This window comes from Galeopterus variegatus, unplaced genomic scaffold (genome assembly GCF_000696425.1).
Source record: "Galeopterus variegatus unplaced genomic scaffold, G_variegatus-3.0.2 Scaffold88, whole genome shotgun sequence".
NCBI classification, from domain to species: Eukaryota; Metazoa; Chordata; class Mammalia; order Dermoptera; family Cynocephalidae; genus Galeopterus; species Galeopterus variegatus.
Genome location: NW_007726199.1, coordinates 401,678 through 418,046, shown reverse-complemented (window position 1 = coordinate 418,046; position 16,369 = coordinate 401,678). Strand labels below are relative to the sequence as shown.

Here is a 16,369-nt window from a genome sequence, read left to right as displayed (position 1 = left end):
AAGCTTAACTTCTCTAGACTTCAATTTCCACATTTATAAAATGTGGATCATAGAACCTACCTCCGTGGACTGTTATGATGATTAAATGAGATGATGTAAGTGAGCACGGCAAGCCATTCTTATAATCCTTCTGTTGAATGGATGGGGACCTAAAGGTGAGAGGCATTGCCTGTGAAAGTCTACCTACACTTTCCAGCCCACCTTCATGAGACCACAGGGAAGTAAAGGTAAAATGGAGGACTCTAATTTGGAACCCACCTGGGGGGTGGGGAGAAAAGACTGAGACTGCAGGGTATCTTAGAGCTTCACCTCTAGACATGCAGATGGGTTGAAAAACAAATTGTCTGTGGAAGAGGCAGTGACATACATTTGGGGACCTTAGTGCTCTCTGTATTTGCCTTACCTTATAAAGAAGAATTACCAGTATGCAACTTTATAAGAGTAGGATTCCTGAATGGAATGAGGAAATGTTATAATCTTCTGACTGATACCACTGGGTTTAGAAGAAGCCGTGAGAGATTTGCTTCAGATTGAACAATGTTCCCACGAATAATCATGTATTTAGGGAAGTGTAGATGGGGGGGGGGGAACAAGAATAGCCAACAGAGGAAAGTCACGAAAGCCAGAACTGATTTAAAACAATTAAAAATTCAATTTGTAAATTTAACAAGACTATGGCTCTTTTAATCATTTGTAAGGGTTAAATTTCACAGCTATTTGTGCTAGAAGTTTCCTTTAATGAGTAGCTTTCTCCACTTTATAATGGTGAGTTTGAAAACAAATAGTAGATTAAGACGGCCATTTTTAAAAACATTCTACAAGGCAATATTTTGTTCTAGGATCAAATACAAAACTTCTGAACTACTTGAAAGAAAAACTAGGGCTGACCCTGTGGCTCACTTGGGAGAGTGCAGCACTGGTAGTGCTGAGGCCGTGGGTTCGTATCCTAGATAGGGATGGCCGGTGCGCTCACTAGCTGAGCGCGGTGCGGGTGACACCAAGCCAAGGGTTATGATCCCCTTACTGGTCACAAAAAAAAAAAAAAAAGAAAGAAAGAAAAACTACCTATAAGTCTGGATTGTAGTTACAATGGGAGTGGGAGGGAGTTTTGTCTGCTTGCCTAGAGTAGTACATGACACATCCTGCCCAGTGAATATTTGTTAAACTAATTCTTTTCTCTTTTTTGGCTTCAACCACTAATGGTTAGCTTCCTGCTTAATCAGCATCTGTATGGAAGAGTAAGAGAAAAAAGGAAGAGAAGCCTATTCAACTCTTCTGGCTGTTGATACAAAGTCTCATCTCTTTTCCACCTACTCACAAACTGAAGGGTGGCTTTCTGGGTTACGTGATGAGCAATCTAAAGCATTTCAGCTCACTTAAAATAGATTTAAAAATGCAAAAATGTAAATATAAAGTTTTTAAAATGCAAAATAAAAAGAGAAAAAATGTTTTAAATGACATCATATATACTAGTTTTTTTAATCAGCTGCCATCAAAAAGCCAAAGCGGCATAAGTTGTTACAGCATGGTTCTTTACCATGCCTGAGTCTTTCTCTTTGAAAATCTGATAAAAAGTTATACTCATCTCCCCAGAAAAATGCACACATATACACATACAATTCTGCATATAAATTCTGGAGTCCAAAAACCCTCTGAAACCCAAAAGGGATCCATGGACCCCAGGTGATGAGGCCCTTCTTTTCAATAAGCACCTTTTCTTGTGGGTTACAGAGCACACGGTATAATGTACATGCGGGATATGATTATTTTCTCTTATTAACATGTGCACAGTGGACAGCTTAGGAGAGTCAATGTAAATTCTAATAAATGCTATGAACTAGGTTCTATACAAATGCTTAATTGATTGTTAGTGATCTCCCCTGTTGTTTTAAATAATTGAGTCAGATCAAACTACTCAAAATTAATATTCCAACTATATCCTTAGAATGGCAAACATGAATCTGACAAGTCTCTACAAAGGAAAGGGAGATTATGCAAAGATATGTGATATCTTCAAATGCCACAGCAGATCAGACTGTCTTTATTTGACCTTGACAGAAACTTAGCATTTAGGATTTTTGAGTGAGAGGCACCAAGAGTGGAGACTTTTTGTTTCAATCAGTGGGGGGATGGAAGAATAACAAAAAAGCTGCTGCTGACCTCAAATTTTCAACACACACCCTCTGCTTAACATAAAACACTCAGGAAAGAAAACATGTGTGAGAACCAGTTTTCAGAAAACGTTTGATTAAAAATAGTTACATTTATATCAGCTGTGTTTAAGTCCCTTGCATTTAATGTTTATAATGAAAGAGAAAAAAAAAAGAATACTAACTGGTAAGCTATTTGTATTTTGAAATCAAAGTCACTGATGTCAATTTCTGTTTTGCAGCGTGGGCCATGCAGGATGCTATATCAGCTGAGAATGGGAGAGGGTTGCTTTCTGGTCACCCTAGAGGAAAATCAGTGAGGGTTTCTGAAGCCCCATGGGGCTATTCCTCTTGGCACCATTCCACCTCCATGAAGAGGAAGGCAGTTTGATTTTTAAAACTTCATGCATGACTTTCGGGAAAAAGAGGGAAATGAGCCCTCCCTGGCACTCCTTGCTGAGTCAAAAACAGGCAGGGACAAGCTTGGCCTGAAGGAAGGTTCTTGTGCTTTTCTGCCAGCCTCTCCCATTAGGAGCTCCATGATAAAATTAGAACTGAGGAAACTTTGAAGGGAAACTTTATAGGACAGTATAATAGATTAATGTTTCAAACATGAAAACTTTTCTTTTCTTAAAAGAGGATGGGATATAAGAATTAGTTTGAATACTTACTTTCCCTAGATTTTTCTCTGAATATTAGTTTTTGCTGTAAGAGTCAGTATAAACTCCACATTGTGAATGAATACATTCTTATTGAGATCGTAAGGAGGAATCAATAGCATCAAAGTGAGCACCATTTAATCTTTAATGGAGCCCAGCTTTAACCCTCATTTTCCCTGAAAAGAAGCCATCATATATAATAGAAAATTTGAGCTGAAGCTAGTAAAAATTAATTTTCTAGAAAATGCCAGCTTTTATAAATGCATACTTACATAGTAAAAATATAAAAACATTTTGGAAAATGAAAGTTCAGAATACAGATTTACCTATGGAGAAGGAAGGGTGCCAAGGGATGGATGGGACTTTAGCTGTAACTATGTTTCATTTCTGAGAGCGAGATCAGAAGCAAATATGATAAAATGTTAATATCTATTAAATCTACATTGTGATACATGGTGTCTGTTACATAAGAATCAGTTTTTAAACTTCCTATATGCTTAAAATAATTTACAATTTTTAAAAAAAGAATATGAAGACTTACAGAGCAAGAATTAGAAAGCTAAGTGGGATTCTTTCTTCTCAGCTACACCAAAGAAACATGCAGAATACTGGGTGGATCATTAGCATGAGTTCTAGAAATAATCTCAACATGGTGAAAGGGTGTCTAAACCCACTTATTTGAAATAGGGTTTTCATACCCACTTATTTGAAATAGGGTTTTATGCATAGGGCACAATTTCAGCAGAAAATGCAGGATCTTGGTAGACTCCTAGAGTTGGTTTTAAAATGATTTAATTTGAGACATCAAATTTGCACAATGAGGAAGACAGCATCCCAAGCAGGTTACATGTTCACAAGTTCTATAAAGTGCAGTTTGGGTTCTGCAGCCCCCAAACTACAGCCAGCCCCCAAAACTTTCAGGTTGGCCCCTGACCCTTTGCTGCTGCCTCCACAGGACTGAGTCCACACTGAACCTCCAGCCTTCCAGGGTGCCTGTCAGGGGACAGCTGAGTGTTAGCGCTCTCACAGAGGCATGGCAAGAAGACACAGAATGAGGTTGGAGGGAGAGAGACTGTAGGTAAAGGTAAGGCAGAGCCCATAACATTTTACTTTTAAGCCTGAACAAATGCACTTAATAAATATGTAGCAAATCTAAGGCTCAGAAATATCATTTCTTTCCACTGAACGTGAATCTCCCACAAGTTCTTGTGAGAACGGATTCTAGATGAACGTAGGGCATTCTCCATTATACCTCGCCAGACCTGAAAGAATTATTCTGTAGATGCTCCCATCTTTCACACACAGTAGAACAAGTCCCTGCCTCCACTTTCACTTTCCCTTCCATAATAGTTTGTAACAGTCAACAGAACTCCTACATTAACTTTTAGGTATGCAGTTATCACAGAATATGAAATCTTTAAGATAAATATTTTTTTATCTTTTCTGTCTTTCTCCTTAACATCCAGGTACACTAACTCACAGATTCTAGGAGAAATTACACAGACACCATGATCATCATCTTGAAAGTAAGAAATATCTACTAATAATCAGGAAAAGTACATAAGTTTGTAAAATAACATATTTGGAAAATTCCATGTAATCTATGTGATACAGCTTTATAGTAGCAAAATATGCAAAGGAATAAGGTTAAGATTGATTCCACATTACATCCAGATCAGTGATTCACAAGCAGGGGTAATTTTATCCCCCAGGGGACATTTGGCAGTATCTGGAGATATTTTTGGGTTGTTATAACTGTAGAAATGCTATTGGCATCTAGTGAGTATTTAGTGCTGCTATATATACTACAATACACTGAACAGCCCCGTATAACAAATAATTTTCTAACCCAAAATGTCAATAGTGCTGAGTATGAGAAACTCTGATCTAGATGAATCTGCTCCATGCCTCCCTGACAGCTCACAGGGAGCAGGTGCTTAATAAACTTTGGCAGAAAAGACACATAAAATGTAAAGGTCTTCCTGATAAAAGATATACATTGGAGCCTAAACCTCAAATTTTCTTTAAATTTCCTCTGCAAAATTTTACAGGGAAAAGGGATTTAAAATCCCTTTGTAAACCGAAAGGTCACCCTCAGCTATTCTTTATGAAAGACTATTGGGAGGGATATTAAGAGAAGATCTCTGGGAAAAAATACCTCACAGTGTCTCTTTCTTCCCCTCATCCCCATCCTTCTAATTAAGAGTTTTCTGAGCAGAGACATTTAAACTCCCAGTGAACAATGACAGGCTAAGAGAACAATGACAGCTTATAATAGTTACATTTTCTAAACACTGAGTTCTTCATTTCTTACAATTTGATTAAATGCTTAAATAAATATATACTGAATTATTGAATTTAAAAACAAATGATTGGGTGAAATAAAGCAGCTGAAGCTGAAGTTTAACTATGACCAATCTTCTGCATTTATATTTTGACTTGTTTTATTATTAGTTGTTTACATATCTGCCTGTATTTACCACTAAGTATTAAACTCCTTGAAATAGAAACCATGATTGGAATAAGAACATCTCGTGTCCATTAAGCTGCTGCATTTCTAAATTATTTTGTGACTGTGAAGCAACAATGTTTTTGAGTGGGTGGAACCTCTACATGAGAGGAATGTATGAAGACTAAGCATAAGTAGATATGTAAGGGTTTTATTAGCCAATAAATTTACAACATAGTTAGTGCCAAGTAGTTGTTAGTATTAAGAATTGTTACTCAGCCACAGAATACTAGAGCAATTAAAGTAAACAAGTTAATGAAAGTACAGTTGTCCCTGGGTATCCCTGGGGGATTGGTTCCAGGAACCTCACAGACACCAAAACCCAAGGATACACAAGTCCCTGATAAAAAAAACGGCATAGTATTTGCATATAACCTCCATACATATACTTCAAATCATCTCTAGATTACTTATAATATCTAATACAATGTAAATGCTATGTAAACAGTTACACTGTAGTTTTTTATTTGTATTATTTTTTTTATTTTTCCAAATATTTTCCATCTGCAGATGGTTGAATCCATGGATGAGGAACCCGTGGATATGGAGGGCCGACTATACCATAATTTATGTTTTTTTGTACAGACCCAACCCAGAAAAAACTCCCATTTTTTTTCTTAATTTTAATTCTTCACTATTTATAATCAATGTCAATGCTGAGAACATGTTTCTTTCAATTATCCTTCTCACAAATATATACACACAAAAACATACACAACATTTGTATACTCATGTGTCATATATGACACACAGACCTATGTTTTAAAAAGATGTGTTGCATCTGACTCCCTAATACCTGAGCACCCTTTGCCACCTGAGCCTCTCTCTCCCTTGCTTTACATTGTTATCATTCTCCGTGCCTTATTTTTCCACTGTCCTTCCATGTCCTGTCCCCTTGTCTCCTGGCACCCAGCATCCCAAATGCACACATTCTCTGTGAGAGATTCAATGAGCAATCATCTGCTGTAGGATAAAGAGCCACTAGTCCTGTGAGAAAGGCAGGTTAATTCCTCTCTCTGAGCCTCAGTTTCCTCATAGGAATTACACTTTTTACATACTGGGGTTGTTATCAGGATTAAAAGAGATAATGTATGTAAAGGACTTGGCAAGTCTTTGGTCTTTAATAAATTCTAATTCCCTTTATTGCTGTTCCGCATTACTCATCCAGGTTCTAAAGGACTTGAGGCCATAAGACTGTGGTCTGCTTCTGTGGGCTAAAGACATCATCTTTATGTGCCTAATTACCTTTAATGGGAAAAATATCTTCCATTCCACAACTAGAGCTAAGAGACTTAAAATGCAAATATGACCGATAGGACCCATACTATATAATATGGGTGAGCAGCACTTGAAATGTAATGAATGACATGACAGTATTTTGTCTTTTGTTTTGGAACAAGGATAAGAAATTAGAAAGGCCTGGGCCTAGAAGTGGGATATGAGGAAAGGGGAGAAACAAAATATAAGCCTGGCAAAACCAAAGACAGATCTCACGTCATAATTTTGCTGCAGCCCTGCTCTGTTGAACTTCATCTCTATTCACAAAATAAGCCAACAAAAAGACTGAGGCCAAAAGTATGTTATATTCTGAGGAGGGCACACACGTAGGAGGAATTGTTTTGTCCAAGCCTTGAATTACTGAACAAATAAAAACTTTTAAAATTGCTAAACTGCAATTGTTGACTGACTTAACTGCAAAACTATTATCAGTGAGTCTTTGAAGCATGGCACCATATTATGAAAATAAAAAACTCAACTTAGAGAAAGATATTTTCCATTAAATCAACAAACAAAAAAAGAACCTGAAGATAGTAAAGGGTAAACACCAGCACACCACCAGCATGTTATGAAGTAGTTGGTTCCAAGAAGGACCAACACACATGGCTACAGGCAGAGATGCCCTAGGGTGCTTTCACGTTCTTTGTGGAGCACTTACATACATTTTCTCATTTAATCTCTAAAAGACTTTATGAACCACATACTATTAATATTTCTGCATTTTATACATTAGGATTCTGAGGTTTAGAAGTGTTGGATTAACCTAGTCAATGCCACACAGCTAGTAAGTAACAGATTCTGGATCTAAATGAATGATCTTCAATAACATACTATATAATCCATACACTCAGTCATCTGTTTTGTTTTTCACTAAATCTCCAAAGAGCCAAAATCAAGCATTTCTTTCAAAGACTTACTAACATTTCAGGAAGTGTACAATTTTAAAAAACTTTAAGATGATTGAGAAATAGTAAAAGTTTGTTAGCCAATGTTGAAAACATTTCTACTAAATGGAAATGTAAACAGAGTTTAAAAATCTCTCACTTCTATTGTTAAGAGACAAATTTCTACTTAAAAACTGTAATAATCATATGAACAGTTCAGTTTAGGAGCAAAGGCAAATTGTATTCACTTAAAACAGTTTCATTGTTTCACTCCTAGGAAACTGAATCTTCCAGAATTCACATAGAAGAACACCTCAAACTTACTTTGACCTGAGGGTAGGACTTCTTGTTCTTTTCACTAGATGCACCAGGAAGTCCACCATGGGATGGGCCTTCACATACGTAACGGAAACGAAATCCTCTCTGCAAAGGTGAACATAGAGCCAATAAGTTTGAGAAATGCTTAGTAAAAATTATAGTGACAAAGTTACATACCAATTTTTAATTCTTGTTGTGTACAAGATGAGAGAAGAAAAACACATGAAACTGTGAAATGGGACTCTGTAAATAAGAATCCCTTTTCATAACCTTATTATGAAAATAATATTAATTGACACTTGTGCACTGAGATGTGGCTGGAAAGTCAGGTACCTAAGCCTGCGGAAGCTCTCATGCTGTGCATATGTGGTGAATAAACTGCTGAAGAGTTTAAACTTTTGGACTTGGCATGCTACAGCTTGTTTGAATCAGAGCTTCCTCATCTCAAACTGCTGCTGCCAAGCTCTGAACTTTGACATATTACTAAAAGTTATGCTTCTTTAACTCTTACTTAAAGGAATTCCTTTTCCCTACTCTGATTACAGTTGGTTCAGCAGAGACTACAGAAATGTCTTTTTTAAATATATTGCATCAGTGTTGTAGAATACACCCTATGCTAGACTGCACAGCTGAGGAGCTTCTCTCAACAGATCAGAGGATAAGATTTTTGATTTTATGATTATTGATATGAACGAGCTCAAGCTTGAATATTAACTAAATTCAAAAACTGCATAGTCTCCTTAAATACTGTCTGACTCAGAAATTCTACAAATGTAGTTAATCAATGAAGAGTTAGCTGCAAGTCTTTACTATATGAATGACTAGGCTGAAGTGCCATGGTTTTTCATCTGTAGAAATGAGAAGATTATACCAGACCATCTTTAAGATTTATTACAGTTCTACTATTTTATGATTTATAAAGCTAACATAATTATAATTATCTGTAATTGTATACACAGAATAAAACAAGAATAATTACGCAAAAGACCTCACTATCATACTTTTTCTTTTTTTGGGGGGGGGGGCGTGGCTGGCTGGTACAGGGATATAACCCTGGATCTTGGTGTTATCAGCACCATGCTCTAACCAACTTAGCTAACTGGCCAGACTGTGATCATCATATTAAGGAAGCTTTCACTGCATTTCCTGAAAAACTCAACTCTACAATAATGATAATCAATTTGTGGTAGTGTTAGTAGTTTATAATTGTACAATTAATTAACCAGATAGTTTTTCTTTTTTCAAATTCACCCACTGGTGAAAAGAACAATATGTTAACCTATTTTAAGGAATATCCTCACCTTTCACGTATTTTTATTGTGGAACTGACTTCATAATAAACAGTGCTAGATCATTAGGCCATCAGTAGCTCCCCATACCCACTACTTGCTGGTGGGAGTTTCTACCTTACATGTTCATACAACTGTGGAACTCTAGCAAACATAAAGGTTTTAACAGTTTTAAGCTCTAGTCCATTGTAAAATTTTTGCCCTCCTTAGATTGTACCACATTTCATTATGCCTAACAGGGTCTTGCAATCTTTGAATGGTCCAGGTGCCTTGAACCGGAACTATCCCTGTATTCTCTGAGGATTTCCTGATTTGCAAAGATTGCTCCTAAAACATATCTCACTGGATAAATAAGGCCTGAAGTCAATTGCCTAGACTGGGAACATTCATGAAGGCACACATGGGTCTGCAGTGTATGATCAACTCATCAAAGTGGTACCTCAAACAGCACTTGCATATGGCTCCTCCAGAGATTCCAAACCTAAATACCAGAGAAGTCTTTCCAAGTGAAGTTTTAGGGGTAAGTCCTCTGTTTTGCTTCTCACAAAATTCAAATTAAAAAATAAGTTGCAAATTTAGCCCTATACCTTTTGTGAGTAAATTTAATAAATAAATGAAATTTCTAACTGTGAAAATGCAACATCCTGTGCAACAGCCTCCAGAATTGGCTAACCATGGAGATTTACTTGACTGCTAATCAATTTAAACACAACTTCAGTTTTTAAATAGTATTGGGTAATAGCACTGAATAATATGCAACAGAACTGGATATTCTAAAGATTAGTAGTATATGCTATGACTTATCCCTGTCCAAGCCAGGGAAAATCTGTGGCAAAGGGGCCCAAAAGAAAAAGAATTTTTCTAACTTGAAAAAAAAAATTAATAAAGCAATTTGTTATTTTTAATCACAAAATTCCTTTGGGACAATTGGAAAAATATATACATATATACTATTATATCTTATTGGTCATGGTGTCAAGTAGACTGTAAGTAAATAGGCATGCCTTAATAACTTACTTATAGTTTGAAAAACATGATAGATATTATTTGTGGCTGCATAAGACTATCTAAAATTCTATGCAAAAGAATTTTTAATCTGAGAATAAAAATTTATAATTCTTTTTTCAGGAATATAAAATGTCTTCAAATGCATAGTCTGGATGTGTTTCTGATTCTAAACTTCTGAGATTAAAGATTTGCTAATCCATGACAATTCATCTCAGTAACTCCATTTGCCTAAAATGAGTCATCAACCTCAAAGGCAAGGCTACATCCATCCAGTGAGAGAGTCTGACTTAAATGCAACCTTCTTACTTTCGCTGATGTCAGACATCAAAATAACATCAGTTTGGTAAACAAACACATTGTTTACTCACATGACCTTTTATACATCCACATATAATGATTTGAATTTTGAATTTTGTATTACATTAACTCTTCAGGTAAATCATAAATGTCAGTGTTCCCTATGAGCATTGCGTCTGTGATAAGAAATTGCATTTTTGGCCAGCCGCCAAAAAAAAAAGAAAAATGCGTTTTAAAATTTTTATCATAGTGCTATGCTTATGAAAATGGATATTTGAAAAAATACTTTGTCTGGTATGCAGACAAATTTTTGTTGATTTCTCAGTTTCACGGATAACCCAGATTTTACAAATTAGAAAAATTTCCATAGACTTTCAGGGGATAAAATTCCACTGGGAGGGTCTTTGAGACAATTGGTGACCTCCTGTGAGAAACTGCTATTACAGAGTTGGACATAAAGGTAAAGCAAAGGAAAGTTTTGTTGGCAGCCTGTGGAGTTAGAAAGTGCTATCTGAAAGCAATAAGAACAATACCCCAAAGTCTCATGTGGCCTTCCTGTCCACTTTCATCTAATTTTGACCTTATAAGGATCATCTGTTTGGTTGTCATTAAGATACTTATAACCCTTAAGTGCTGACCAAATCCAATAGATAGATAGTGAAACCACAAGGCAGTAGATGCTTTATTTAAGTTCTTGACCTAGTTAGCATTTGTTAAATGTTACACAATGCAAAAGTGTTACAATCACTCACCTGAGCTAATAAAAAGAACACTTGGGAAAGGTATTGGGTAATGTATCTGCAAGAGGGCAGGTGTATGTACCTTCAGTCTCAGTGATAAGCACATCCCTTCAGATTTACTAACTCTGTCCTCATTCTGTGGAGGTTAGACCATTACTTCCATTCCCTGATAACTGACATTTCCTACAGGCAGATATTAAAGATTCACTTTCCTCCTCTCTTTCACCACTAGTCCCATCCAATTTCCAATAAATATTTATCCACAGAGTTGGAACACGATGAGGAGGCCATTTCAATTCCGAGTTATCCTTCACAGAATCTAGTGGTAAGAGGAAGAGCCTGATAAGATAAAATGTTCCTCTCCTGACTCCAAAAGAGGCTGAGTCTAAAGCTAACACCAGAGGGAAGAGAACTCAACAGTCCATTCTAATACTTTACCTCTCACTGTACTTTTAGCCTTAGGTTACATGTTCCAAAGACAGAAAAGAAAAGGCTGGAGCTACTAAAGGAAGGAGAAAGACACAGAAATACTACACGTGCATGAACATAATTGATGCGTGTCACTCAGTGTATGTGAATTGTGTCTATGTGCACTTCCTTATAAAAGAAAATGAAAGAAATAACCTATGTCTTTCCTGGGAGTGCCTGGTAAGCTAAGCTGGTAGAAATAGCAGAATACCAAGATCTATAATTAACTGGAGTTTTACAGAACTGTGTACTACTGAGGCTTAAGACAATTTGAAGAATGATTAAGAGAAATGTAAAGTAGACAAATAAAGGTGTTACATAATTTGGCAGGCTGTTGATCTTTCAGATAACTACTTCCTTCATAAAATCCATTTTCTATTATTCAGTGCTTGAGATCTTAATATTAGATGTAGGGATCTCACATTAAAAGAAAAAATCCCATCCCTTTAATCTTCTTACCTGTTTAGGTTGCTCTAATATTTGAAGGTATGGGCCATCTGCTAAAAACAAAAACAACAAACAGAAACCAAAAGAAACTGTGAGCCTTCTCAAATTTGGTATAAAATGTAAAGCAAGTCAAAAACTGAAATTATGTTTGTAAATAGTGGTTTCAAATCAATATTTTAGCTAAAATTCTATAAGGATATAATTTCTCTTTCTCATTTGAAATATTAAATTTAACATTATTTTTACAATAGTGTTACAGTTTTAGAGAACCGAGATAAATAAATGTTTGTTGAATGGTGATGGCACGTTGCCCAACCCTACAAAAGGCACGATGGCTGGCAAGGATTAAGATGTCAATAGCCTTCACAATCTTGTCTCCCAACAAAGCATTTTAAAAATGACACAAATACCAATTAAAAGCAGCAACCACTTCCTGGGCACTGTTTTCTTTTGCCTTCACATCATTAGACTCTGACTTTCATTCCTCAAAGAAAATGTGCTTAACATGAAATTAAAAGAGATTGAGCTAGCAACCTACCTGTGTGAAATACATTGATAATGATCTCCATCTATCTGTGTTTCCTTACACTAAGTTTTCTTTTCTTTCCATTAACTGAATCCATAAGCACTGCCTCATTCCCTAACTGGTTAGTTTGTCTCCCTTCCTTCCCCCAATTTAATTTAGACTATCAGACATGGTGAACTCTTCATATCAATCCATAGCTTTTGATGTTTATATAAAGCTTTTGAATATTGTGCTCTCCTGCAAACTTTGTTTCAAAACAGCACAAGCATTTTATAAAATCCTGAAAATAATTTAATTGAAGATAGGTGTGTGCTGATTAAGTACTGTACAAAGGAAAATCAGAACTCTGACAGCATAAATACAAATTTGTTCAATATGAGAAAGTCCCTAAGCTCCCCATCTGAATTTGTGTTGATAGTATAGTAACCCATAGCTCTGCAATAAATAAAGGCATATGCTGTTTCTCATTTGTTTGAATGACAAATTAAGATGTTTGGTACTAAAAATATTCTAGGAGAATGCTTCTGTGTCCATTTTAATCTTCACTGTCTCTCAGCTAGAAGCTCAAAACACATTATTTTGGATAAATAAATTTGTGAAGGAGAGATAAACCTTCAGATTGAAATTAAAAGTAAACTATAACTTAAAAGGTAATTTGTTTTTAATCTTCTCAGTATTATGATGAATCAGGATAAGGCTAGAAAACTGTAGGAAACAAAGGTATAATTATTTGCCGTTATTATTCAAGAAATTTATAAGGAAGTCAGTTGAGAAATGACTGTATTTGAAGTGAAACATACACAAGAAAAGAAAAATGGGGAGTCACTGGCCAATGCAGTAATGCAGTAAAATACTTTCTTTCATCTGCATAAAATTCATCCCTGGACATTTTAAACTACTGTTAGAAAGGTAATCGCAATTTTAAAATTCAAAAAAAAAAAAAAAAAGGTCTAGAATTTCGTAGAAGGAAGTAAAACTGATTAGAAATAGAAACACTGTCACACTACTAATACACAGCCTGTATAACAATGTAACAAATATTAAAATATACTGAATGAAAATTTCAAGAAAACAGTCCTCTAAGAAAGCAACATTTAGATAAGACTTCATGGAAAATATGGTGGAGTTGGAAGCACATTTACATTAAACTTCAAGTCCCTTAATTCTTCTAAAAATACTTGCAGTGTTTGCTATTATTTTCCTGTAGAATTTAATTTCCTTTTAATATGTGAAATTCCATATGAAATGGGGCCATTTTTCTCTTTCAGGGAACACATTCACAAGTTATATCAACTAGAAAATTAGACTTGATATGTATATATTTGTTTTAAGACCATCTTTCTTTTGGTCACATTTCTGTGCCATGAAAGTGACATTCCACTGTGCAGAGATATTTAAATTACAGCATAATCTTACAGACATACAGTTGTACTATATCCCTTGGAGGTTTTAACGAGTAGTAGATCTACTAATGGTTTTAGATTTCAAGAAATATAGAAGATAAAAAAATCCATATGAAAATGATAAGTTAATATTGGTTTAGATAACATCTCTACCCCTTTTAAATTTGAATGAAACATCCCATACTTCTTGGACTATAAACATTGTACTATGTATGCCACTGCAACAAAAAGTGAAAAACATACTAATAAAAATTATGGGGTAATAACAACTATAAAAAGAGATTTTTCAGGTATAATTTTAAAAGTTTTTCTAACATGGTGGTAAAATAATTTCTACAACAAGAAGCTCTGACCACAGAATGTTTACTGAGATGGTTCTTTTGATAATCTTATTTCTAAGCCCATAAACCTAAAGAAAAAAAACATTAAGAAAAGATCTGCCTCAGGATACTGTTTGGTATTAACAAAGTATTAAATGGAAATTTGTATATATCCTGAGGGTGGAACCAAGTTCTTATATTTTCAATAGAACATTAATACTAAGAAAAATACTTTCAAAACCCCATAATTAAAAAGTTCACAGGAAACACATATGCTACCAAGTCATTTACTTGTTCACAGGAAGCTGACCTACGGTGGGGGACATGGGGTACAATCGCAATTTGTGGTAATGGGCATGCCGCCAGTATGGATCTGGCCTTCACATCTTAGGCAGAGGGGTGACAATCAGCTTTGTATCTCATGAATATTCATAACCCCCCCAAAAAACCAGAGATCAAATTGGATAGCATTTCACAAGATCTGAGATACAGAAGCCTAAAAAAATATGTTTTGTGGGGTAAAGAAACGCCTCTATAATACAACTTCTGCTAATGAAGGTGAAAGCATAGCAGATTTATTTTTTTCCTCTCCCATGAACTCCTAGAAATAGTAAATATACAAATGCAGAAAAACATTCTTATTTAAAAGAATGAAAAGTAAGTATAAGAATAATCATAATAATTTTAAATGAGAATGAGACAACTTGGAGAAAGTCTCCCAATGAAGACGAGCAAGTTTATGAAGAACAAAATGACTAATGTCCACTTCAGTGATTACCAAACTCTCTGTTTTACATACAACCTCCATAATTCAGCCACCACTTTTGAACACCTGTTAAGTCCCACTGGTGATGTGAGAAGCGAAACAGAACATAAGAGCCATCACACTGAACTTACGTACAAATCAATGAATAAAAAAAAGAAGCTAAATAAGTTGATTTCTTTATTTCTTATATGAAATTAAATAATTTGTGGATGGGGATAACTAATAGTCATATTAGAAAGATTACTATTGTTTTATCCAGTCGGTCAGGATGCAAAGCTAAAACCTTTTTAAAAGGATAACTTTCATGATTTTTGTATACTTTGTCTTTTCAGAGCCTGGCATACTGGCTTCCACAACAGGCCCTCAGATAAATTTTTTTGGAATAGAACTGAGGAGTCAAGACTGCTTCATGTGAGTCTGGGACAAAGCACAGAAGAGTTAAAAAGAATCCACTGATAATAAGATTGGGAGAAAAGGAAAATCCTTACATTGAATAAAGAAATTCCTTCTGAGCTGTTCTAGCAGATATCAGCAACCACAGTAAGCCATACGTTGAGAAGTTGAGGTAAAATGTTTTTGTGCAAAATGAAAATGTACTGAACGACTGGTTTTTAAAACATAAATCAACATTTCCTTTCTATGTACATCACTGAATTTCTAAAAAAGACTCTTAGCAAATCCTGAATTTAAAAAAAAGTGAAAGCAAAACAACAGGGCGATAGGGATGGGTTTTCTTACCTGTTGACAGCGCCATCTCTGGTTGAAATAACTCTGGATTAAATATTGGATGATTCAAAGGATCCATATGATACATCTATAAAGAAGAAAATGTAAATTTTTCAGTCATTATTTTTCCAACATTACATTAAAAATTTGAAATTGGAATGCCTAAAACCTAATTACAGAAAGGAAACAAAAGCTAAAAAAACCTGAAAATATTTTAAATCAGGATTTTAAAATACCTTCTTGAAACCTAGTTAAATTCTCATGTGTACATAATTTTATATAGGACTGGACTCAGCTTACATAACAAAGGGATTTGAGAATAACCTAGCTATAATAAAGTCCCCAGAGGCAAGGAACTGGTGTTGCCTGCTTACTGTCACAGGTTGAATTTCCCTAATCTGAAAATCCAAAATCCAAATGCTCCAAATCCAAAACTTTTTTTAAGTTTTAATTTATTAATATACAATGTAGTTGATTTTCGTGTCCTTTTACAGATTCCTTCCCTGCCACCCCTCTCACCCATCAACATCATATCTGTTCACTTGTCTTAAGTTCAAGGAATTGTGATTGTTTTGTCTTCT

The 16,369-nt window shown here is 35.2% G+C and overlaps 1 protein-coding gene across 1 annotated transcript in view; it reads right to left on the bottom strand.

Annotated features, from left to right (window-relative positions):
- NFKB1 (nuclear factor of kappa light polypeptide gene enhancer in B-cells 1) overlaps positions 1-15,876 on the bottom strand; it is a 93,485-nt gene extending 77,609 nt beyond the window's left edge. Inside the window, exons 1-3 of the mRNA XM_008580828.1 lie at positions 15,801-15,876; positions 12,060-12,097; positions 7,805-7,903 (exon numbers count right to left, since the gene is read on the bottom strand). Coding sequence (XP_008579050.1) covers positions 7,805-7,903; positions 12,060-12,097; positions 15,801-15,876 — 213 coding nt within the window. The remainder of the gene's footprint in view (positions 1-7,804; positions 7,904-12,059; positions 12,098-15,800) is intronic.
- Positions 15,877-16,369: the final 493 nt, after the last annotated feature.